The 26,464-nt window shown below is 40.1% G+C and overlaps 2 protein-coding genes across 2 annotated transcripts; one reads left to right on the forward strand and one right to left on the reverse strand.

Annotated features, from left to right (window-relative positions):
- The first annotated feature begins 2,148 nt into the window (after positions 1-2,148).
- Positions 2,149-12,407, forward strand: LOC124133428 (ribosome maturation protein SBDS-like). The gene is made up of 6 exons (XM_046497849.2): positions 2,149-2,411; positions 4,369-4,498; positions 6,028-6,228; positions 7,692-7,776; positions 8,970-9,055; positions 11,885-12,407. Exons 1-6 carry the CDS (start codon positions 2,281-2,283, stop codon positions 12,011-12,013), a joined length of 762 nt encoding a protein of 253 aa, XP_046353805.1. The 5' UTR covers positions 2,149-2,280; the 3' UTR covers positions 12,014-12,407.
- Positions 12,408-18,278: 5,871 nt separating this feature from the next.
- On the reverse strand, positions 18,279-26,223 carry LOC124133427 (mevalonate kinase-like). Its single transcript, XM_046497848.2, has 8 exons — positions 26,020-26,223; positions 25,215-25,510; positions 23,360-23,607; positions 22,722-22,767; positions 21,997-22,087; positions 21,362-21,478; positions 19,758-19,911; positions 18,279-18,663 (listed from the first exon to the last, which is right to left on the reverse strand). Exons 1-8 carry the CDS (start codon positions 26,089-26,091, stop codon positions 18,524-18,526), a joined length of 1,164 nt encoding a protein of 387 aa, XP_046353804.2. The 5' UTR covers positions 26,092-26,223; the 3' UTR covers positions 18,279-18,523.
- Between the last annotated feature and the right edge of the window lie 241 nt (positions 26,224-26,464).

Here is a 26,464-nt window from a genome sequence, read left to right on the forward strand (position 1 = left end):
CCCCACTCAGACACAGTAAACTGACTCCGAGCCGACCAGTCCTTGTTTTAGCCCCTTAATGCCGAGCAGGGTAGGATAACAATTACCATCTGTTTACGTGGTATTGCAATTAAATGTTGCAGTTTATTAAACCTGTAATATTAAAGTAAACTAACAGTGTTTAAAATGATTTTAATCAGGTATAATCTATTAAAAAAAACACGTGGTAAACTATGCTGATTAATTGTAAGCTTTTGTAATTCATAATATATATCCTTTCTATCTCTTTATTCTGGCATGAATTAGAAAAGAGTGTAAGTGTTATATTTGAGAATAGGCTATGTTTAATGTGATTAGTTCTGTGTAATATACTGTATGTCATACACGGGAGTAATATTATAAAGTGTGTGTAAAGTAGTATAGCTGTATTACTCGTTGTTATAAAAGTTTATAGCTAAAATGGATAGAATTATCATAAAAACGCCCGCATGTTATCAGAAATGAGCGGGCCACTGTAACTTGATAATGCCCTCATATTACTTGACGACGGGCCATTATCACGCCCGTTGTTAGGTGACGTCATAGGATAGGGATAGGTGACGTAACGTTCAATAGTGACGTCATCTGGTTTGTTCTATGACGTTTCCATATTTGTAAAAGTGGGTCAGTGACATTCGTGTTGATTGCAGTAAATGTTTCAAAATCGACATTGTTGTTTCTTTTTATTTGATAACAAATTTCGTCCATTTTAGCTATAATAACGGTAACGCTATTTTACAGGGCATTATCATTTGCAGAAGCCCTCGGTCTTTTCAACTGCCCTCCTTCGTCGGGCAGTTAATGGAAGACCTCGGGCTTCTGCAAATGATAATGCCCTGAAAAATAGCGTTACCCTTATAATATGTTTATTTTCAGATGTCATGCTGGGTATGTTGTGACACTCTGTGTAACAGCTAATATAAGAGTAAACCCTATTTGTCATGTGAAACTGATAGTTACTTCTGTGACGTTGATGACAAGATACTATGTTCTGTACGCATCACTAACTACTTTTCCCCACATATTTCAGGGTGTCAAAGTATTACTTTCCTAATCTATTGGCGGAAATAAACGTCTCACAACCTTAGTGTGCGTTTGTCGGATTGGAACAAACGGCGTTTGAATAAAATTTGTTTGACTATCAGTTGACCCCAGCCCACTCAGCCAAAAAGAAATCCGACATTCACTTTCGTTCTCAACATATACTTTATTACATATATACGTTATAAACCCATTATACTGAAATTATTCGGTTTCCGTATTCTTAAAATGTCGATTGAATGTCTCACTGGGAATATAAATATACCCAAGTGTGATTGAGAGAATCGGAAATCTAAATAAAGTTTACTGCTGTATGTTCTTTTGCCTTGTAGTTATATAGATCTTGCATGTGTAGCGGCCATAAAATTTCCGAGTCCCGTGATGGGATTCGAACCATGGACCTTCTGATCCGAGGTCGGACGCCTTGTCCACATGACCAAAGAGGTTAACCCCGTCAGCAAGCTGACAAGGTAAGGATGTCATCTGTGGGATCACTCCACGCCCTGCTACATATGGTACCATACTCCCCCGTCAACAGAAGGAACGTCCCGGGCCGCATAGTAGGGTACTGAGGCTTATTTTGCTCAAATTTAATATGAACGTGCTCAGCCCCACGTTGGGCGCCAATGTAGCGGCCATAAAATTTCCGAGTCCCGTGATGGGATTCGAACCATGGACCTTCTGATCCGAGGTCGGACGCCTTGTCCACATGACCAAAGAGGTTAACCCCGTCAGCAAGCTGACAAGGTAAGGATGTCATCTGTGGGATGACTCCACGCCCTGCTACACATGGTTGGACCAACATGTGCAGTATTGCATGACACACAGTTAGACCGCTCCCTGTGACCTGTCGCAGTTCCTGCTCATGATGGTGTGAGTGAGTGAGTTGGTTTTACGCCGCTTTTAGCAATATTCCAGGTAACATCATGATGGACACCAGAAATGCGCTTCATACATTGTACCTATATATGAAGTATCGATACCGGGCCTTCGGGGGGTAAATTGTGAGGTGGGTGATTCAGCAGACGCTACGTCTGCTAGATTTAATATAAATAGTTGTTTGGTAAATCTTACACAGCTCTTCAGTTCTGAAAACCACAATTTGGTCCCTACTTCCGGTTATTGCAAAAGTTACTGAAATCAAAGAAAATTTTGCAAACTTTTCGAGTTTTCGTGTAACCATTAGTTTGCTCATTAACGTCACCCGTAAGCAAGCCCACCATGTCTCGAGTAAAGCAACCTGCAAACCAGAAACGTCTGACAAACGTTGCAACTGTTCGACTGAAGAAGGGTGGTAAGCGATTCGAGATAGCCTGCTACCCAAATAAGGTGACGTCATGGAGAAATAAAGTGTACGTATTTGTTTTTTATTAATTTGATACTGATACTCATATCAATAAGACATTGCCCAGGGATTCGTATAGTTTGACAGCGTTACAAGTTTATTTTTTGAATATTTATGAAAGGACGTATCTCCCCTCTCATCAACCCTCACCTTGAAGTTGAATAAAACTATAAAAAATAAATCACGCACAAACATGTAATGCAGTTTTTAATTCGCCAGGATATTTTCTGTTCTTTGATATCATCTCCAGTCATTTTATCCCTAGCAAAATTACTGAATACAACCTCTGACAATTAGATTCATCGTAAATATCGCTATGTTTGACATTTGCTAAATCGCCATATATAATATCTATTATATGGTCTCTGCCGAGAATCATTAAGCATGTTTTAGAAAATATGCAAACATGAACACCAAAGTGGACTTTCTGCCATAATGGATAGTGTTCATAAAATCTCTTTTTGCGTATGCCAGTTATGAGGCGCCTATTACATCACATATACTTCACTCAACTGAGATACATACATCCCAGAGTTTCTCATACATTTCAGCATCAAATGATGAATTGTCTTTTGTCACTATCCAGATGTTACTATCCTAAATTAATCAAGATTGGAAGCCTGCACTTGTTTTAAAATCTCTATGTTTAGATTGTGGGAATCTAAGAATTGATTTACATGTTATATATATATACATGATATAGGGCCATCACCATTCACTATTATTTCTTTTCTTGTGTAGTATTCACAAATTTTTTCAGTGTTCTGTAAAAAGCTCTTTTTGTATGCAATTTGCACTGTCTGTTTTTCAAACCTAATATTTGCAGTTACATTTACACCCTCACATGGGTAATTTAATATTCTACATACCTGCATAATTTTGTTGTAAATCCGTTGTAGACCCAGTGTTGCGGGTGCAATTCTTGCACAATGTTCACATTTAAAGATCTTACAGAATTTTGAGTTAGATGACTAAGTTGGCATCAATGAAGAGTGTTGTCTTTTATTGTCTGAATGTTGTCTGTGTTGAATGTATGTTGAATAGTATGACTGAAAATGGAAAGAATGTCGTGAAGACTCGGCAAATGTTGTCGACAAATAACTGTATGATGAATGGTAATGTTGCTTGTTGTATTCATGCCAAACAATATATCATGATATATTATCAGTCTGTGCCACAAATTTTTGAGTCTACTTGCCGAAGCTTATATTTTGGCATTTTTTTCAGCAGAAAGGTTATAATAGTATATATAATAGTGAGTTGGGTTTATCGCCTCTTTTAACAGTATTCCAGTTTTATCATGGCGTGTCAGCCTCATGTGGGAGGAAAGCGGTCGAATTGATGCAGGTCTCAGACGTTTACCACTTCGGTGCAACCCACGAGCACGGGTATGGTGCTGACAAACCTAGAAACATAATAGGGGCGAACCAGGATTTGAACCCACAATCATAGGTTTCTAGAGGACTAGAACAAGCTGATCTTCACCCATAAAGATCTGGGTACGAATAGTTCTTCAGCAACCCATGCTTATCATAAGACGCGAATGCTTCTTGTAATACCTGACTAATGGGATCGGGGGTCAGACTATCTGACTTGATGCATGTCCTTGTATTCCAATTGCGAAGATAGATGCTCATGATGTCAATCACTGGATTGTTTGGTCCAGACTTTGAAGTATTTACAGACCGCTGTCATATATTTAGAATATTGCAGAGTGTGGCGTTAAACAACACACAAACACACAAAACAAACTTATCTTACTTGATGATTATGAAGTTTTCAAGTTAGTGACTTAAGATTTTCAGGGAAACTGTTTGGTTTCTGTTACAGGGAAACTGTTTGGTTTCTGTTACAGGGAAACTGTTTGGTTTCTGTTACCATGGTTACAGGGAAACTGTTTAGTTTCTGTTACAGGGAAACTGTTTGGTTTCTGTTACAGGGAAACTGTTTGGTTTCTGTTACAGGGAAACTGATATTGATGAAGTGCTTCAGACTCACACAGTTTTCACCAATGTTTCTAAAGGAGAAGTGGCTAAGACCGAGGACCTGAAGAAGATCTTTGGAATAGATAACCATTCTGAGATATGTATACAGGTAATCACATTATTTATATGTATTAACATGTGTCACTGAGCTGAATCAATATGCAGAATATAATCTCTCCTGCCCTCAACATAGTCACTGAACATGCAATAGTAACTTCCGAATAATGTATTCCAACATCATGAACATGTCTAATATTCTCAAGGTGATCTCAGGTGGATCTCTTATTCATAAATTTTCGGACAGTTACATGAAAAGTCTTAAGGCTTTTCCAATCATGATTGATTGACACTCCATAATTAACTCAATACCTGTCTTATGTCATGGCTGTGACATATGTCGTTTTAAAGGTCATTCACTCATGAAATTTTGTTTCAGCAGTTTGATATTGAGACTTCATGTTTATAATGCAACCTAAGTTTGCAACAAGTAATGTTCATGCTTGTAATTGGATGAAGGTCAAGGCCACTCAGTGTTATTTGAGCATCAAGCTTACTTTTGTTCGAGATAACTTGAGTATGAATTATTGGAATTTGACCAAACATAGCATACATGATCTCTAACATGTCTAAGGTTGGGCCTTCAGTGACTTATATGTAAAGTCAAGGTCACTAGATGTCATATCAAAAGACATTTCAGATTACTTACTTAAACATCAAATGTTTTTGCAATCAGTTATGATGAACTCTTGAGTACTTTTTATTGGAATTTGACAAAACTTCATTTTCATGATCTTTGGGCTTTTCATGGCTTGGGTTGAAGTTCAAGGTCATTGAACTGGAAGTGCTTATAACTTTGTTTTTATGGTAGCTGGAGGCACAGCTCAAACTGAAGTCAAGTTTCATGTGTTTTAAAGTCAAAAAGGTTCATGAAACATGTTTGTGATGGGAAAGTTTGTGACTCTTCAGGAAATAGTGGGGATGGTACTGTGTCTAATTTTGCATGTAATGCAAACTCCTTTCTTGTTCTAGTTACCGGTATGCATTTTTGCAAAAGTAACATGTTCTGTCCATGAAAACAACATTTATAACTCCAAAAATGCAGAAACAGTCAATTCTTATCAATAAAAAAGTCAACACTAATAACTTCACAGACTGCTTCTTTGATAATTAAAGGTACTTGCACATGTATCCAAATGTCAAATTGGAAGAATAAAATAAAATAAAAGTTTAAATCTATTATGTCCACATGTCAACACGGTTTTCTTTGATCCTAAATCTTTTACATGCCACTTAGGGTAAAAAAAAATAATAGTCTTGGTTCTCAGGCACCGCCCGCATCATCATAAATTCGTCTGCACGTTTCGTTTTGTTTCCATTTAAAAAAAAAAGTAAATTCTTTAAATATCTCACTTCTCGAACACACGACCCCGGAATTTAAATACTACAATACTAAAGAACAACATGATATTGCTGGAATTATTGTAAACAAAATTTGGTTATATATATGCTTGAACAACCCCCCCCAAAACACCTCTCCCTGCCCTCACTATATTTTCAAAAGCCATTGCCTGAGTACCAAATCTTTTATTTTTATAAGCCTTACACATGTAAATGATTGTAGTTTCAATGCCATTCCAGATTCTTGCCAAGGGAGAAATGCAGGTGACAGAGAAAGAGAGACAAGCTCAACTAGAATCAATGTTTCGAGACATCGCTACCATTGTTGCTGACAAGTGTGTAAACCCAGAGACTAAGCGTCCATACACCGTGACAATGATTGAGAAAGGCATGAGAGACCTGCATGTGTCCGTGAAGCCTTCTAAAGGAACAAAACAACAGGTGAGTAGTCTGTCAGAGTCATAAAGTGTTCCTCATTATCATTACCTGAGCTATACCATCGTTGTTATACAGAGTTGCTTCCCTTAGTTGTGCAAGGATCCAATGATTGTGGGTTTGAATCCCAGATTCACCTTGAGTGTGATTCTTGTCTGCACCATACCTGTGATTGTTGGTTTCACTAAAGTATTTAAACCTGCATCACTTTAGGGTTTCTCTCATATCGGACATGCAATGATATAACTGAAATACTGTTTAAAGTGGTATTAAGCCATCACTAACTCACACCCCTAAAACCTAAAACAATAAGCAGAGCTTACTTGTTCTGGGCCCATGTCACACTCTACAGTTGGAGAAATGTGAGTTTTTCAGTACATTGAACAGTTCCGAGATTCTGATGGGTCATTTGATATATATACCCATGAAGATCCGGGTCAGAATAGGTCATTTGCAATCCATGCTTGTCGTAAGTGGTGACTAACGGGATCGGGTGGTCAGGCTCTCTGACTTGGTTGATGCATATCTTTGTATTCCAAGTGAGTGGATCGATGCTCATGATGTCAATCACTGGTTTGTTTTGGTCCAGACTCGATTATTTACAGACCGAGTTCATATTACTGGAATATTGCAGAGTGCAGCGTTAAACAACAAACAAACAAACATTTGATAAATAATACAATCTCAGTAAATACATTGTTGTCTTGGAACTTTCCAGGTGGTTCCTCTGTGTAGAAAACAAAACTGTCTGCCTCTATAAAAAATTTACAGAAAGAGTTAATGTAACCCCATGACCACAAGTAGTTTGAAATCTGAAGAGCAGGAATGGCGTAACAGCATGGCTCACTATAAACTCTCTAGTCTGAAGTGCTGGGGGGCACGGGTGGCCCAGTCGTCTAAGGCGCCGCGATTCGCTGTGCAGAGTTGCGTCCCTTGGGCACGCCAGAAAACCTATGATTGTGGGTTTGAATCCCAGTTCGCCCCCATTATGTTTCTAGGTTTGTCAGCATCATACCCATGCTCGTGGGTTTCACCGCAGTGGTAAACGTCTGAGACCTGCATCACTTCGGGCTTTCCTCCCACATTAAGCTGACATGCCGCGCTATAACTGAATACTGTTAAAAGCGGCGTTAAACCCAACTCACTCACTCACTCACTCTGAAGTGCTGAACTAGTCCATGTCACATTCTTTGACTAAAAGTAAAACTGGAAATGTATTTTCTGTCATTAGAGTGCCAAGTAGAAATCGCTATCACAGCCTTTCAGTAGGTCTAGGAATTTGTTTGTTTTGCAACACTTTCTGATAAGCTTTTGAGTATTTTCTTTGCCAGCTGCAGTGCAATTATTTCATCATGTTTATGTGCTTTGTCTTCCTTGAAAATAATATTATGGGGATCATTATGTGAACAGTTTTTTCTCATATTCAACTACCAGGTAATTACATCTGATGTATATTTTAATATTTTCAGGCTTTGGAAGTGATAAAACAACTGACTGAATCTGAGACCATGAAGATCCAACGAGCGTTGATGCGCATCAGGCTGACAATACCGGGTAGATACTTGGTCTTGCTACAGTTGATTTCATGTATCTCCTAGGGGCGGTCGGGTAGCCTAGTGGTTAAAGCGTTCGCTCGTCATGCCGAAGACCCGGGTTCTATTCCCGACATGGGTACAATGTGTGAAGCCCATTTCTGGTGTCCCCTGCCGTGATATTGCTGGAATATTGCTAAAAGCGGCGTAAAACCAAACTCACTCACTCACTCCTGTATCTCCTGCCCCACATGCCGATTATCAGTATCTGTATCTGCTTATATTGGCCCAAACCCTAATGTCTCATTTTCAAACCTTTTTTTCGAGCTATAACCTTGAGGATGGTCTTAACCATTGACATGACATGTATTCAAATAATATCACAAGTTCTACGTGCTTAACATTTTAAAAAAATCTGCAGAAAATGGCAAACATACTTAAAGACCATGACTGTGCCCTTGACCTTGTATGTAGGTCACTCATGACCTTTTCTGATCTTGGCCTGGCCCTAAGGACTTTAAAATAAGTCAAAATGAATTCCAAGGGTCATAATGAAGATATGCATGATTGGATATTCCTAAGAAATGTAAGATGTCTAAAGGACCGACTATTTTGTACTATGTTAGATATTTCTTCAGCTACAGCTACAAAACCAGTTCGTATTTAAGACTATTAACCTGATTTTTTGGTTTATAAAAACTGTGTGTCAGTTTAATGTGGGATATACATTTAGTCTGCGCCAAAACGTTTGAATCTACTACCCGAACATGGCTCTTTGCATAATATTTAGAACATTTTTGTGTTCATATGGACTTTCATTAGCTAAGCTTTCTGAACTAACTGTTTACTAGACTAGGGCTTCGGACTATTGGCTAAAGTTGAAGACTGCTTTGGTGAAACTCATGAGCCAACGGGTAATGCTGACAGACCTAGGATCATAATCTGGAATTTGAACATAAGACCAGTGGATCCTGGCATAACTAAGGGATGTAACTCAGAATCATATATTACACTGAATTATGCCACTACACGTGTCCCCACCTCATTTCAGCTCATTTGAGAACAATTCTACCTTCAAATAAAAATAACCACCTCTTATTGCAACACGTTTGAACTTCAATTTAGCATGGTTAGCCTACAGATAACCTAGCCCTACATTGAACAGAGTTTAGGAGTGTGCCAGGGTTTTATATACTTTTGTTTATTTTTATACAGCCAGAGAGGGAAAGAAGCTGAGAACCAAAGTACTAAAGCTTGCTGTTAAAGTGGAAGAAGATGAGTTTGGGGAGGAGCTGGAGATGGTAGGTAGTGGAAGGGAATCAGTATTACAGGACCTGGCTCCTGGCAGTGTCATAGTATCTTGAGCTGTGTGGAGCTGGAGATGGTAGGTAGTGGAAGGGAATCAGTATTACAGGGCCTGGCTCCTGGCAGTGTCATAGTATCTTGAGCTGTGTGGAGCTGGAGATAGTAGGTAGTGGAAGGGAATCAGTATTACAGGGCCTGGCTCCTGGCAGTGTCATAGTATCTTGAGCAGTGTGTGGAGCTGGAGATAGTAGGTAGTGGAAGGGAATCTGTATTACAGGGCCTGGCTCATGGCAGTGTCATGGTATCTTGAGCAGTGTGTGGAGCTGGAGATGGTAGTTTGTGGAAGGGAATCAGTATTACAGGGCCTGGCTCCTGGCAGTGTCATAGTATCTTGAGCAGTGTGTGGAGCTGGAGATAGTAGGTAGTGGAAGGGAATCAGTATTACAGGGCCTGGCTCCTGTCAGTGTCATAGTATCTTGAGCAGTGTGTGGAGCTGGAGATGGTAGTTTGTGGAAGGGAATCAGTATTACAGGGCCTGGCTCCTGGGAGTGCACTGTTTTGAGTGGGGATCCATGTTAGACTGTAGGATGGTGTTTCAGTGGGCTTGTTCAAGCAGCCACACCCACATATACACATTATTAGTTTTGGTGCCTTTAGTTGCTGTATATGGTGTAATATCAGGTTAGCAGAAACCAGGCAATATTTTTCTGCTGAGGTTATATGACACTGTATATGGCAACTAAAGACGCCATGACAAATTTATTATGCCAATTTTTTTTCACTCACTGATATCTTTATTGCACATGTCATATCAAGATGAAAACTTGACACTTACAACCTTTGACCCTCAAGGTCAACGGTTGTAAGTGTCAAGTTTTCATCTTGATATGACATGTACAACCGTTGACCTTGAGGGTCAAAGGGAGACTACTCTTCAAACCTTAGATGCCAAATCTTGTTGAAAATGGTAATTATAAACTTTATCAATGAAGTCACAAACATGATTTAATAAAAAGTTTATGTCCTTACACATCACAATTGATGAAACAAAAACACAACAATGTCGAATAATGAATTTCTGTCCAAGAATTATCATGTGAGGTGGGTGGTGAAAAATCCAAGATGGTTAATAACACCTGCATACAGTCTCATACTAAGCTTAAAAAAATAAAAGATTTGGTTGTCAGGAATGCCTTTTGAAAATATAGTGTGGGCGGTGTCTTTTTTTGTGTTGTTGTTCAATCTAGTATGTAACCAAATAAACAGTTGTGCAACCAAATAAACGGTTGTGCAACCAAATAAACAGTTGTGTACAATCAGCATGGGAAAGGACCTCCCAACATAAAAATATTCCTTGATGAGTAAAACACTGGAATACTGTATTTGACTACCCGTGGACTAATATTTATAGATTTAATTTTTTTTTGTACAAATGGAAATAAAAATGAAACGTGTGGCAAACATTTTGATGATGCGGGCGGTGCTTGAGAACCGAGGCTGTTATGTTTTTTAGCCTAAGGTCAGCAACAATCATCTTGGATTTTTACTGATGGTATAGGGAGTCATATGGGGTTAGCAGTTCTGCTGTCTGATTGGTCAATTTCATTGAGGCGTGATATTAATAAGTCACTTAATACATAATATAAGTGCAATAATCTTCTGGGATGTAAGCAGGTTTTCCCGAAAAAAGAGGAAAAGTCTAGGGGAAATTTTTTGAACATTTGATTGCATTTTAAGCAATTTCGTGCAGTTTGTACAACATTCACACCAAGAAATGTAAAAAGTCAATGGCAAAAGTCAACAAGTCAAATAAACAAAGATGACAAATGCAGTAAAATTTCGAAGTTGAATCAGTACTTTTAAAAAATTGGGCATAGCTTCCGCGCACCTGGCTACCTGCCAGGGTGCCGTTGTACAAAGCGATCTTAGCGCTAAGGTGATCGTAACTCCCATACCTTAACATAGACTTACGACAGTCGTAGTGCTAAGGTTGTTTTGTACAACGGCACCCAGGTCCGGGGGCAAAACTGCCATAGACTTCACCCCACCCCCCCCCCCATCCCCCAGACACAAGGACAACTGTCACAAGCGTGCAATGTCTGACCCTTTCCCCATGTTGAAGCATATTGAAAAAAACTCACCTTGTACTTACTTACCTTTTGTTGAAAAAAACAAAACTCCATTGCAAACATAAGACATTAATACAACATATATCCCTGTGTTATGGGTTTTCAGACGCTGAAGAAATATTCATAGTTTTCTTGCTAATCACATGAACAACTGTAAAACATCTCATTCACTTATAGGCTAAAAGACAACTTTATCTTGAAAACAAGCCATCATCTGAGTATTTACAATTTCTGTGTGATGCCATACCCCATGTTATAGTGCAAGTATTCGTGATAGAAAACGTATGATGTCCGAAAATCTGAGGTGAAAGCTCTGATCGAAAACAGGACGATCCGCGACGGTTGTCCGGTTTTCGATAACATTTTTCATAGTGTTTTTTAAAATCTTTGATTGTATTTTTACGCGGAAGATGATTTTTCCCGAGCACTACTGTTTTAAAAAATGCAATGTTCAGCGTTTCCGAGAAGATTTCACATCCCTGAATCTTAAACACGACGTCAAACCTCATTTCATCCCACCTCACCATATTCTGATGCTTATTGAAACAGCATCTGTCACCTTAAATTAAGTATTATCATTACACATAATATAAGCATGGGGAATAAGGGACAAAGTGTCTTCATCCAACACATGAGTATTCATGATAATAAAAATGATCAGTGACTCGGAGGCACATTTTCACAATTGTGTTTCAGGTTATTCAGATTGACCCGGGATGTTATCGCGAGATCGACGAGCTGATCCGTACGGAGACGAAAGGTCGAGGTCAGCTGGAGGTCATCAACTTGAAGGAGGTCGAGGAGGGTGATGAGAAGTTGGCGTAGATCCCGGGATTTGTGATGTAATCCATCTCAGTGTTCCAGACCCACTGCCATATTTCGAGAGGCGGATCTTTATCCCCAGGCAATAGGTCTTCCATTCAGAGCTATATTTTTGAGTGAAGGATTCACTTACCATGAAGTGCAATTGTATGATCATGTCTGAATGAGTATTGCAGTCTAGATTTGGTAATCAGGTGAAGGATATATTGAATCCTTGCTGTACGAATTAAGACCTAAGAATAACAGAGGTCAACTTTCAGAGGTCAACTTTGATTGTTCACTTCTTCGAAAACAATGACCCTGTTTCAAGCGATCTAATGATGAGTCATTTCTTTGTCATAGAAGTGGTAATCATATCTTAAATCTTACGTTCACGATCATCACGGCCTCAAAGTTGCAAAGTATAGGAATACACAGAATTTCAACTTTCTGAGTTTTGTTCCAAAGTTCAAATGTTATTGTATACATTATGCATCATGAATGAAAATGATTGGTCATAAGTGTGTTTGCTCCGAACAGTGACTCGATTGACTGTGTGACGACTACTGCTAAAGTACTCACGGAAATGAAAAAAAACCTTTTTTTTCGATCTCAGATTTTATATAAATGCAGTTAATATACAAAACATATAAATATTCAAACAACCCAATTAGTACTAATTGGGCCTTGGCACAAATACAGCGTATCAAAGGTTTTTATGTCTTTTTACACGTAAAAGTGTGTAAAAATATTAACAAAACAGACTATTGTGGAACTGAGCATAACCAGGTGTTAGTAGATCAAGGTGAATGTCCATGACCTATGACACCTTGACGACAGGTGAAAACAGGTGCTTGAAACCCACGTGCATGTGATTTGTCAGTGGTTAGTGATTTGTGAGTGGCATTGTGGGATAGTGAATCATCGTCAAAATATCAGAACGTAAAAGTAACATATTCCCTTCTCAAACAACAACTTACATGTCATTATTATTATGTACATAAACATAGCTGTTATTTTTATTGTTGTTTTGATTACTGTTTTCCAGGCTAATTTGCATAATGCATATAGCCTGTTTCTGCCATGTCAATTTGGACTTAGTTTTATTTTTGAATGTTGAAAGTGCCTACAAATTACCTCCTGTAAAGTACATTTTGTATTGAGCACTGAGATAAAACTAGCAAATCCAGACTAGTACTTTTCCAGTTGTTTTGTTATTTCGTATTTACATCTACGTAATGCTTTGTGTAGATTATTAAATCCAGCAAAACAGTTTTTTTTCATTTCCATGAGTACTTTAGTGTCTGCTTGGTGGTTGAGTAATCAAACGGAATCAAGTACGACTGCTCCTAGTGATGTTACAGTGCGATGTAGTCCAGCCTGTACCCTGTAGTAATTCAGAGCCACGACACAAACACTTTGTAACTACGAAATGTAGACTGCTGGATTATGAAATGAAGTATATATACCTTCAACATTATTATTCTCAAGTTTGTATCTCTGAATTTGAATGGCACGTTATGCAGAGTTTGGATTTGAGGATGAAAATCAAGACCTGTTACATTGCATGTGTTTTGTGCCATGTTTTATTTAAAGTGCTACTTTCCAGTCCACTGGCTGAAATCAAATGTTTGTTGAAGATTGATTGTATTTTGACTCTATGTGATGTTACCATAGTTACACAACATGTTAAGACACCTTGATCACCTAACCGCCAGACTTATGTGAATAACGTGACATGTTTGGTGTTGTTGACACCAGCTAAAGCCTGGTTCAAAGCCTGCCCTTAGCGTTGTGATAATGGAGTAATACCAGTTGTTGGGAGAGACAAATGTTGTTTTGGGCTAAAAAGATTAAAAGTCTTGGTTCTCAGACAATGCCGCGTCATCATAAATTCCGCCGCACGTTTCGTTTTTATTTCCATTTTAGATATTTAAAAAAAAAATCCTGATCCTTGAAACAATGCGATCCAATATAGCATGCAGTTACTTCCCTTTGCATGCGCACTGCTTTACTGCGCATCTCGTGTTATGGTCATGGCAGCAATAGGAGTTTGTAGGCTTGTTTATGTAGAGAGGCCCTTTCCCAGGTAGATGGTACACAACTGTTTATTTGGTTACATACTAGTTTGAACAAGCAAAGAAAAACCCCAAAACTGTATTTTCAAAAGTCATTGCCCGAGAACCAATTTTAAATATTTTTCTAAGCCTTATTTTACTATCTTAAGAAACTATTTTGCATTTAGAAAGTTATATATTGAAATGTAACTCCCACTTTAGGTTGAAATTTTATTAAAAGTTTTACTTAAGGTTCAGCATTCCTTTCAAGCTTATATTTGACATTGGGGTATAGCAGAGACCATATAATAGATCTATTATATGGTCTCTGGGTATAGTGATTTAAACATTTGCTCATGATGACGAAGGTCTGGTGATGATTCCCACATGTGTGCAATGTGTGAAGCCAGTGCGCCGCGATATAGCTGAAATATTGCACAAACTCCAGCTCACTCACTCAAGGCTTTTACTCGAGACTTAGAACAGCTTAGTCTTTAGTTTCATCATTCTGTAGTTACAGGATTTTCATGGCCAATGACCAATAGACCTTCTTGAACATGAAGTATTCACTTTGTTTCAATACTAGTTTAAAGTTACCTTGGCAATGGCAGACAATGTAGCCAAACATTAGAATTTACTTGAAGGTTAGTAGACAAAAACAGTGAACATGATCTAGCTCTTTTTTCTTCTTTTCCTGAATGGCGCGTGAAAAGTGAATGTTCTGATGACAAGTGCTTCAAGTACTCGCCGTCCAAATTGTGAATCACAAGTAACTAGGGCTGTGACTAGTCCAAATTTACTACCCATGTACCCAACCCCTATTACCCGACCCTGCCCGGTATCCACTGTAGGTCTAAAGAGGTAGGTACAAAGTGTCCAATTGGGAAAAGTTTGACCGTAGCTCTGGTAAAATGTGTTTAAATACATGTATGAAACGATCTGGTGTATACACTGAAGTTGACTAAAGTTTTTTTATTCAAAGATATAAAAGTCAGAAGGAATAGGCGTAGTAGTCAGAAAGAAATGGGAACATTAGTGACTTGTATTGTAACCATAGTTTTAGATGAATTTTGCCATTAAACAATGTATCACGTGACTAACCACAGGCCCAGGTAGTCTAGTGGGTGCCCGGGTCCTACTCAGTACCCACCCGACCCGAGTACTCGAGTTACCCGTCCCAGCCCTACAAGTAACATGTGCAAAAACGGAAGATATCATCAAAAATTTCTTGTCTGTGAGGTATAAATATATATTTTTTAGCAAGATTATGGTAACCAGTCAGGCTAGTAGCCCTTGACTCCTTTACTAGTCTTGAGTCAGGCTAGTTACTGCAGCTGGCCCAGCTCCTGCCTCATCTACATGATGCATCCCAGAATGCAACACTCCTGACTTGTAACCATGGTAACACATGGTAAAATATCAGTCAGTACTTGAATGGCTTGTATACACTGTTTCTTCATCACCCACGAGGGGCGGTCGGGTAGCCTAGTGGTTAAAGCGTTAGCTCGTCACGCCAAAGACCCGGGTTCGATTCCCGACATGGGTACAATGTGTGAAGCCCATTTCTGGTGTCCCCCGCTGTGATATTACTGGAATACTGCTAAAAGCGGCGTAAAACCGAACTCACTCACTCACTCACTCACTCATGACTACATAGGTTGCTACAGGGGGAGTAATTACATGTCCATATTTGGTCATGTAGTGACATGAGGGAACTAAGTGCATGAACTTTGCACAAGTGAGTGAGTGAGTATAGTTTTACGCCTCTTTAAGCATCATTCCAGCAATATCACAGCTGTTTGCACAAGTAATGTCATCGTTTGTGCATTCAGTGATCTGAGAACCGGATGTGGCTTGAGTTGTTGGCTAAATATAATGATTACACTGCAGAGCTGCTGTATGTATTCATAGGGGATGAAATCAAAACCCGTGGAGAACTGACTGTGTAAACTATGGCCTGCTATGGCCTAGAAAGTCAAGACTCTCGTAGGGATTTTGGGTTAGAATTGGTACAAAGCGATCTATGCCGGTCGTAAAAGGCGACCAAATGAATTAGGTTGTCAAACTCGGTGTCATTGTTCCCGACACATGGATCGTTGCTCAGAATATCTACCACTGGATTGTGTGGTCCAGACACGATTATATACAGGCCATCGTCTCATTGCTGGAATATTGCTGAGTGCAGCATTAAAGAAACAAACAGAAATCAAGGAAATCATTATTTGTTTACTTTCATGTTGGTTGGTTGGTTTGTTGTTTTAACGCCGCACTCAGCAATATTCCCACCTATATGACGGCCGTCTGTATATAATCGAGTCTGGACCAGACAATCCAGTGATTGATATCATGAGCATCGATCCACGAAATTGGGATCGATGACATGTATCAACCAAGTCAGTGAGCCTGACCACCCGATCCCGTTAGTCGCCTTTTACGACAAGCATAGTCGCCTTTTACAGCAAGTATAGGTTGCTGAAGACATATTCTACCCCAGAATCTTCACGGAGTACTTTCATGTAAGTGCTTCACTGATCATTACTGTGCCGTGTTTAAATTCAGGATGCTAGTCACAGGGTCCTTGTCATTTTCCTAATGTTAACGTCCATACATTTGTGGGTCCTTAGGTTCCAATAATGTAGCCACAATCCTCAAGACCTCCCAAATTTCTGACACTGATTCTGACCTGCGAAGCCTTCAAGCTCTTGTATGCATGCTGAAAAATGTGCTATTTGTTTTATATAACTGTACATTCGTGTAATATATGTTTTAATTGCATTTATATTTTGCAATCATTTGATTAAAAGACAGAAAAAGCTGTTAGATGTTTGTATTATGATGTTTTGTATGACCGTACAGAATGGTCAGGTTGGCCCCAGTAGGGGGAGATAGTAATGTGTCGTTTAACCTGCTGGCGCCTCACATGTAGCTTTTGTTGAATACTCCCCAGGGAGCTGAGAAAGAAGAATTGAGTGCACTCTGATCACTTGACTGGGGTAATAATATTGTTAGAAGCTTGACCATGCTTCAACAGAAGGACTTAAGCACTTTACAAATATCCATTTCTTATTTTTATTATCTTTATTAGTATTATTACACCATTTCTCATACATACACGTAACTATACAAGATGAGTGAGTGAGTGAGTATGGTTTTACGCCGCTTTTAGCAATATTGCAGCAATATCACGGCGGGGGACACCAGAAATGGGCTTCACACAATGTACCGGGAATCGAACCCGGGTCTTCGGCATGACGAGCGAACGCTTTAACCACTGGGCTACCCGACCGCCCCCTTTACAAGATGAATGAAGCTAAGAACTGTTTTGTACACACTGAAACACACTGTAATTATAAACCCCAAGCTGTATTTGGTCCCCAGATGTGATATGCATGGATTGAATCATCACCAACTAACTCATCATCACCAACTTAGTGCTGTAGTGTCTCAACAGGTCAGAGTCCACGCAAGCATAACCCACAACAGCAATGGTGCTGCTACACCAAGGATCATAATCTCTGTGAATGGAGTACACGGGATCAGCAGGTCCTGTCAAGGCTAAGGGAGACAACTCTGCATAACTACTAATCTTACTAACCTTCAAACATAATTGCCAATACTTTGCATTTTCACAACAGATAAGAGTCAGGAACTTAAACTTATCAGTTGGTGGATTACTTTTGAATGTATTGACCGGTCCATATTGCATAGCCCACATAAAATGTTTGAAGTATTGAAAGGTTGTTACTTGACTGGAAACACAGTAAGTCAAACACTACGGTCAAACTCTGTTGGCTTTTTATGCCAGGTAAACAGAAACCATCCAACCCATCCACAGGCTACATGTCTCAGGCGCCACAATTCACAGTGCAGAGTTGGGCCCCTTGGGCATGCCAGAAAAATATGACCGTGGGTTCAAATCCTGGTTTGCCCTGATTGTTTCTTGGTTTGTGAGCACCATTCCCGTGCTTGTGGTTTCATCAAATCGGCGTAAAACCCAACACACTCACTCACTCACTCACTCATCATCATAAGTCATTGTCAAGTCATCTCTGTGCCATACCTGAATCGATTCCCAGCCGCGTCATACCAAAAGACGCTAAAAGATGGTACTTGTTGTTACCCTGTCTGGCGCTTGACATTAAGGGGACTCGATGGCTTGGAGTCAGTATACTGTGTCTGAGTGAGGTATTCATGTTAAACTGCGGCATGGTATCTCAGTGAGCTAGCACTATAAATCGGCATCAGTCCGGACTAGTACAAGCAGCCACACACACACACACACGTACATGCACGTCGCTATAAGAGTGCAATAATCTTGGACGCGACATTAAACCCCATTTCACCTCACCTCACTGCCATACCTGAAAAACTTTGTGTTGAAAATGAAAATACCTTTCATACAATGATTTCAAATTATTTAAATAGTTTGGAACGTGGTTCTGTACAACATGTACCAGGCTGACCCACGTTAGCCCCGTCATGAGAAGAGCTGCTTCAGGTGCCCATCGTCCCCACTATGTGCAGTGACACCGGGAGATCCCACGCTCGTCTCCCAACACGATAACTTCTGGGACGCAAATTCTGATTTAATGTCTGCAAGTGTTGTCAATGGAGTGTCTGAAAGAACAAACACAATTGGTACTTAATTGGCATCTTATTCATCCAGCGCATTTCTGGTGTCCCCCGCCATGATATTGCTGGAATATTGGTAAACGCGGCATAAAACCATACTCACTCTCTCAGTGGATTATTTTTTCATTTCCTTATGATAAATACCCTGTACCAATCGATGCCATTGCTTTGTTCAAATGCAGATCTAGCGTTTTTAAAAGGGAGGGGTCCAAAATATCAAAATCCTCTCAGATAATTGTATTGCAACAATGCACAACATTTGGATTTTAATAGGGGAGATGGGGGAGGCGGATCGTACCCAAATCTGGATCTGCCTATGTTGTCATGAGCTCCATTCTTACAACACTATTCTCAAAATAGTTGTCCCATAAATTTATTTGTGAGAAACATATTGTGAAGTCGTGATAAGATCGGTGGAGCTGGTTACCGGTATGTCACTTGTGAGATGAAGAGAGACGGTAACAACATCTTAACGGTACCAATTAAACCTCGAAAAGGTGTTCATGAATTGATAATATATAATTTGACATGCAAGTGACTATCCCAGTACATAAGATAGCTACGCAATATATCGCAATAAATACGCGACAATCATGAACGAATCATGGTTTATTTCATTATTAAACATTTTTCCGTCATGACGTCATTTCTGGAGACTGGACCATGCGCTTGCAACTTGATGATGTCGTAAAATAGATGAGGTTATTTATCATAGGGAAGTGTCTAGTGAGAGCTGTTCCCCATAGATGTAGCTGGGTCAACGTAGATGAACGATTGCATCCAGAAGTGGGAGAGATATGACAATCGGTCAGCATATGTGGGAAAGGCCAAATTGAACCCCCTGTTCATAAAATGGACTTGTCTAACATTACCAAAGGTGGATTCTATTCAGGGAGTCATCATTATTTATAAACAGGTAAATATCTTTAAAGCTTGTACACTTTATCAACATCTTTAAAGAGGCTGCGCCCCTCATGGTTTATTCTCTGCAGTGCTCTGTTGTACGATAAACAATGACCACGAGTTGTTTAATTCTCAAATAATATACGTATCTCCCTCACCCTGTGCTGTCTACAAACCTGGTTTGATGAAGATGAAGGCACACCCTCCTCCCCCGGCCCCCGTCAGCTTGGCGTGAAGGCCATACTTGGCCGCTGTCCTCACAATCTCCTCCAAGGCAGGGTGATTCACACACAGTGCTCCCAGGTGGTGCTGGTTGATGTCAATCAAATCCTGCAGCAAATCAGACAAGCCTCTTTGAAAGTGCCCAGTGTTTGTTTGTTTGTTTGTTGTTTAACGCTGCACTCAGCAATATTCCAGCTATATGACGGCGATCTGTAAATAATTGAGTCTGGACCAGACAATCCAGTAATTGACATCATGAGCATCAATCCACGCAATTGGGATACGATGACATGTATCAACCAAGTCAGCGAGCCTGACTACCTGATCCCGTTAGTCGCCTCTTATGACAAGGATAGTCGCCTCTTACGGCAAACATGCCCAGTGAGTAGTCAACACGATATAACGGACACCAAGTGACCACTAACATCATTTTGTTTTACACAGAGTTATTTGTGACCTAAATTTGTGACCTAACTTTGTGACCTAAATTTCCTGTCAAAAGAGGACAGTAATCAATACTTATTTATTCAGCAATCTTTCTGCTATGTCATGTAAAGTGACCAGTAATCTTCTCAGAAATGAAAAAGGTTGAATGCCACATTCAGCTATACATCAGCCATATCATGGCAGATTGTAAATAACATTGTCTGGACCAGGCAAACCACTGACTTAAGCCGTGGACAACAAGTCGCTCAATCAGACAAATCTGAGGGTCTGACCACTTCATAACCATAATGTGCACTTAGTCTGCTCCTGACTTCAGAGAGACAAGCATGAGGAACTGGGCACCTAGTCTGGCCCACAATCACCATGGGTATTTATTATCTATCCAGACTATCTCAAAGATCTTATATCCCTGTACTCTCCAGAGCGTGCTCTCCGATCCTCTGGTGGAACTCTACTGTATCAGCCTCTGTCTACTTCTGCTATGTCTGACCGTGCCTTCTCCTTTTGCAGTCCACAGTTATGGAACTCTTTGCCTTTGAATCTGAGAAACTCTGCTTCTAAGGAAACGTTTAAGTCTCTCCTCAAAACCCACTTCTTCACTGCAGCTTTTCAAAAGATCTCCTGATTGTTGGCATATGTACATAGACATTACTTTTTAACTTTGTCACAGCGCCAGTGAGCAACTGTCGATGGATATTAGGCGCTATACAAATCAATTATTATTACTGTATTCGACTTAATAAACGCCCAGGGCGCTCTCAAAATTAGAAATAGGGGGCTCTTATTAGAATATTATTTTGGTGAAAAAGACAGAGTTGAAAGATAAATTTCCTGGTTTATGCTGACAGCCTGAAATGTTTATATACGAGAGATACATTTTTCCAGAATTGAAATGCCCATGATTAAGGGTGCATATAACACACTAGTACGTATTATACGCGAATAAATAAGTGTTGTGTACATTGATTAATCGGAAGGGGTGCTAACTGATATTGTTCACTAGCCAATATATTAGCAAATATCGCCGTGGGCGCTTATTAGAACAGGGCGCTTATTACGTCGAATACGGTATTATTATTATTATTTAATGTTGGTCACTACATTGACTTACCTCCAGTGTTTCATACAGATCTGTGGAGGGGGAGTCGGCCAACTCGGCGAGCACCTCCTCACACCGGTGGGATATGGCCTCTATAGACTTCAGGACCGGCTCGATAATGTCTGGGTACTGTGGCAGAAAAAACCCAATTATCACAATGTGTTGAGTTGAGAGATAGACTAATGGATATCGTATGCCTTATAGGAAAGGACTATCTGTAAGTGTTAACATTCTTTTCTGGGCAAATGAGAACTGAACCTGAGCTACTGCATGTCCAGCAAACACTCACCCGCTCACCTACTGACTACTTGGACATTTGTATTCTTAACCTTGAAAAGAGGTAAATTTTTATTTCACATTTCAGTAAATTAGACAAGAATGGGAATTGCCCCCGGCCTCCCGTTTACCTATCAGTACTAAATACCCCCGGCCTCCCGTTTACCTAAGCATATGCTTAGAATTATTTAAAGTTTGGAACGTGGTTCTGTACATATACTCCGAAACGTTGTGTTCCTTTAAATAAAGAAGTCGACATCCATACATTCTGTTCCTTAGACATGAATGGTTTACATTTCTCTGAGAAACTACAAAATATGTCTTAATTCAATCTGTTAAACATCTAGGTTCAGGTGGGATGGGAGGTCTACCTTCTGATATCGCTCCCTGCACCGAGCTACCAGGACCTTTGTGCTTCTTGGAACTCCGGTGTTCACCAGCAGGATCTGCAGCTTCGGCACTCTGTATATGACAATGGCATCAAATGTACACCATTCTATCGAGAAATCAGTTATATTTCTTATGTTATTACAGTTTTCATCAGGTCTAGTCTGCAGAGTTGCTTCCCTTAATGGTGCAAGGATGTGCTGGTTGTTGGTTCTGATCTCAGGACTTGCCCTGATTATGATCCTGTGGCTGTAAAGACCATACTTGTGACTAAACTTAAAGACCTGCATCACTTTGGACTTTCCTCCCACTAACCTGACACGCCATGAGAACACTGCAAGACAATTTCAAAGTAGTGTTAAACCCAACCCACCACTACCCCAAGCAAAGCTCACAACACATCCGCAAGGATCTGGGTCAGAATAGTTCTTCAGCAACCCATGCTTGCCGTAAAAGGTGACTATGCTTGTCGTAAGAGCCGACTATCGGGATCGGGTGATCAGGCTCGCTGACTTGGTTGATGCATGTCATCGTGTATCCCAATGGCGTGGATCGATGCTCATGATGTCAACCACTGAATTGTTTGTTTCAGACTCAATTATTTACAGACTGTAGTCATATAGCTGGAATATTGCTGAGTGTGGCGTTAAACAACAAACAAACAAACAAACCAAAGCTTACAACAACAAAGTCCTGACATTGTGCTTACCTACACAGTGGCGTAATCTTCCCTGACTTAAACTTGATTGCTCCACCTGTACAGAAAAGGTCAAGGTCAATGTCATTTCACACTAGTCAGCAATACTGCATCTCGATTGTAAAGGATATATCTCAATTCTATTGCTAAAAATACCCAGGATGCATTCACTACCATAGCTTCGTCCTTGAATGTCTCAAGGCTATTAATAGCCGTCCAATCAAATTACATTATTCATGACTGAAACAACCAAAGATGCTACCAGTACTTGATTATTTTGTTGCTGAGTCTTCTGATCGATTAAGGATTGTTTTCATTTTTTCTGTGCATTTATCAAAGGAATTAAAGGGTCACAAATTGCATAAAATCGCAAAGTTTTGTAGATTTAAAAAAAAATGCATTGGGTAAGTGTTGGGATGAGGTACATGGGTCGCACAAGGATATTTGCTGTTCCCTGTCAGTCTACACCTGTCACTATTATATGTTACTTCTCATACAGAGATGCAGCCGTTCATGAAGATGTCAGCACTTAATCAGTTCAAGGTCGTATTATCAGTGGATCTTATAATTATATCACTCACTCACTCAACGTAGTTGCTGTCAGAGTTGTATATCCCTAAAGGGTTTCCTAGCAATATCTTCTCACTCACCGTAGGTGCTGACAGAGTTGTCTATCCCTGAAGGGTTTCCATGCAATATCTTCTCCCCAAAGAATGCCCAAGAGTTGATGAGATCGCGCTCCGCCTCCGACCACACTTCGTCTCCTGCTGGGGAGGAGATGATCCCGGACAGTTGCAGCAGACTGGCCGCCAGACACACGGAGAAGGAGGCCGACGACCCCAGGCCAGCACTGACCGGCTGGACGGACACCACCTTCAGACCTATAGCTGGTAGAGTGCTGGAGACAAGGAAATCCACAACTTTACACATCGTCACTCAACATACTTTAACACTGCCTCATAATGAAAACAGATAGATAATATGAGACTTTATATGAATTTCCCTGTAATAAAGTCCTATCTTATCTATCTCATATTTTCCCCAAACTGATATCTTTGAATTAATATACTAATTATCACGGTTGCAAAGTCTGAAATAATTAGCTACAGAGCTTCTAAATCACTACTGCTTAAATAGTGAGTGAATGAGTATAATTTTACACTGACTTTAGCAATATTCCAGCAACATCATGGTGAATGACATCTAAAATCAGTTTCACACATTGTTCTTACACATGTGGGAAAAAAAAAAACGGCCTTTGGCGTAAGACCGAGTGCTTACCCACTGGGCTGCCTAACCTCTCCATATTGCTTAATTAACAGGCAATAGAGGATATATTTAGTACCATTTCATACAACATTTACTGAAAATAATCTGTTCCTAAATAAATATTGTGGTTTTCATCTGATTTAATCCAGTTCTCCCTTTGGGAACCGCAATCTGTCTGTGAGTTGTAATTAACTCTCACTATGGCACATAAATGAGGGGGTTAAGAGGGGAGGTGAAACAGCCTAGAACAAGATTAGTGCACTCCTATAGCAACATGCATGTGTGTGTGTGTGTGTGTGTGTGTGTGTGTGTGTGTGTGTGTGTGTGTGTGTGTGTGTGTGTGTGTGTGTGTGTGTGTGTGTGTGTGTGTGTGTGTGTGTGTGTGTGTGTGTGTGTGTGTGTGTGTGTGTGTGTGTGTGTGTTAGCGTCTTTGTGCCTGCTTGAACTAGCCCAGTCTTAAGCCTGTTTAATAGTTAAGATCCCATGCCTTGGTTTAACATCGATACCCAACTAAGACACAGTATACTGACTCTGAGCCGACCAGTCCTTGTTTTAGCCCCTTAATACCGAGCGCCAGGCAGGGTAATAACAAGTACCATCTACTTGTATGACGCTACCAGGAAAGAGGGGATGAGAAGGACATGAAAACTAACTAATCATGGCCTAATCCATCTTCCAGAGGCAAGAGAGTTAACTGAATTTAATAGTCCAGTTTCCACCTTTGTCGAACTAGGCTGGAATTCCTGGGCTCGATCGTAGCGCCACCAGTGGCTATTATGAGTCATGCCCCTTCTATGCCTCTCCTATGGACCAATTAGATTCCACCTCTCGTATCACTAGCATTTGTTTCAAACGAAATGGCAGCGCCCAGTCAAGACGATCTGATCGATAATCAAGATCTATATCGTGATAAAACGGGTTTTACATCGCAAGGTGCAACAAATCATGTGAGTACCTTGATTAAAAACATGAAAGATTTGGAAAATATCTGTTGACAAAGAGTTGACGGTGCATATGCTTTGCAAATCCTGCAATCGACCAACATCTGCATGACAGTTTACGAACCGGATTTAGATTTCGTTGCACGATTGTGATTGGACTATGCATAGACCTGATAAGTCGAGCCAAAATTTAACTCCATAATACCAGCCTAGTTTTGCAAGGGTGGAAAATGCACTTTTATAGTCAGTTAACTCCCCTGCCTCAGGAAGATGGGCCTAATGCCCCTCGACTCACCCCTTGTGGGCCGCTAGTGCACAGTACAGATACAAGAATGTTATCACAGCCAACTGTTTGGTGTCAGATTCGTGTTGGTCTACACCAGCAATATCTTTTAACTTTGTCAGAAGTTCTCCGGAAACTCCCACTGGCTTGTTTGGATCACACAGCGGCAGGGAAACCTGTGACTTGATGCCATCAGTAGTCCAGGACTTCTTGATGGCGATGTTCGGGAGATCGAGGCTGATTAAGTTGTCTGTACCTCTTCTCATCCGCAAGTATGTCCGCAGATTAAGACTTGCGGCAATCGCAACCTGGAACACACACTTACAGTATACAGTTCATGGATACAATGAACACAAATATAATGTGTGTTTAGAAAAAACTGTTTTCAAAAGTTCTGACTGTTTAATATACTACACTACAGAAGTTAAAGAACACTTGATTTTTTTTCATAAAGAGTGAGTGAGTATGGTTTTACGCCGCTTTTAGCAATATTTGAGCAATATCACGGCGGGGGACACCAGAAATGGGTAGTAAATTTGGACTCGTCCCAGCCCTGATGGATAGGGGGATGAGTCTTCTTGCAGGATACGGAAGGAGGTGAGTGGTAACGAATGGCAATGCAAGTCAAAAGTCAGATCCACTGGCCAAGGAGAAGGAGATGTAATGTACAAATGTTGAACAATAAACAATAAACGAATAGCCCATCAACAGACCAACACTACAGTGTTGACCTTAAGACAAAATGAAACAGACGACAACATATAGTCTTAAACTTTAAGTCAGATCATATCTAACATCGTTATGAAGCATTTCTCACCTTTCCATAAACAACAGCATGTTCACCATGCAAAATTACTTTTCCGGGAGCAGAAACTGTTATGTCTCCCATGATTGAATAAAAAGCAAGTGACACCAGTTGCCGGCGTTAATTAGTCCCGACGATCACAACACTCCCTGGTGGTAACAGCAACAGCTGATGAACGCGTGGTTATCACCTCATATTTGTTTATACGGAAGTCGAAATGCAACCGAACGACATACTACTAGGTGTAAAACGATCTACACAAGATAGACTAATCTAGACGATCTCTGGCGATACTTGCCAACCGCAGGACACACTTTGTTGTTTTAATCTTGAATATGGGACCCACATTGCAAATTATTAAACGAATCCTTTATACATGAGGCTTGGCAATCATACACGAATGCCATACGAAACTAAGGCGATGTAGTAAAATCAGCTTGGTATGTAGTAATTTCTC

This window comes from Haliotis rufescens, unplaced genomic scaffold, assembly GCF_023055435.1.
Source record: "Haliotis rufescens isolate VD_foot unplaced genomic scaffold, xgHalRufe1.0.p SCAF_21, whole genome shotgun sequence".
NCBI lineage: Eukaryota > Metazoa > Mollusca > Gastropoda > Lepetellida > Haliotidae > Haliotis > Haliotis rufescens.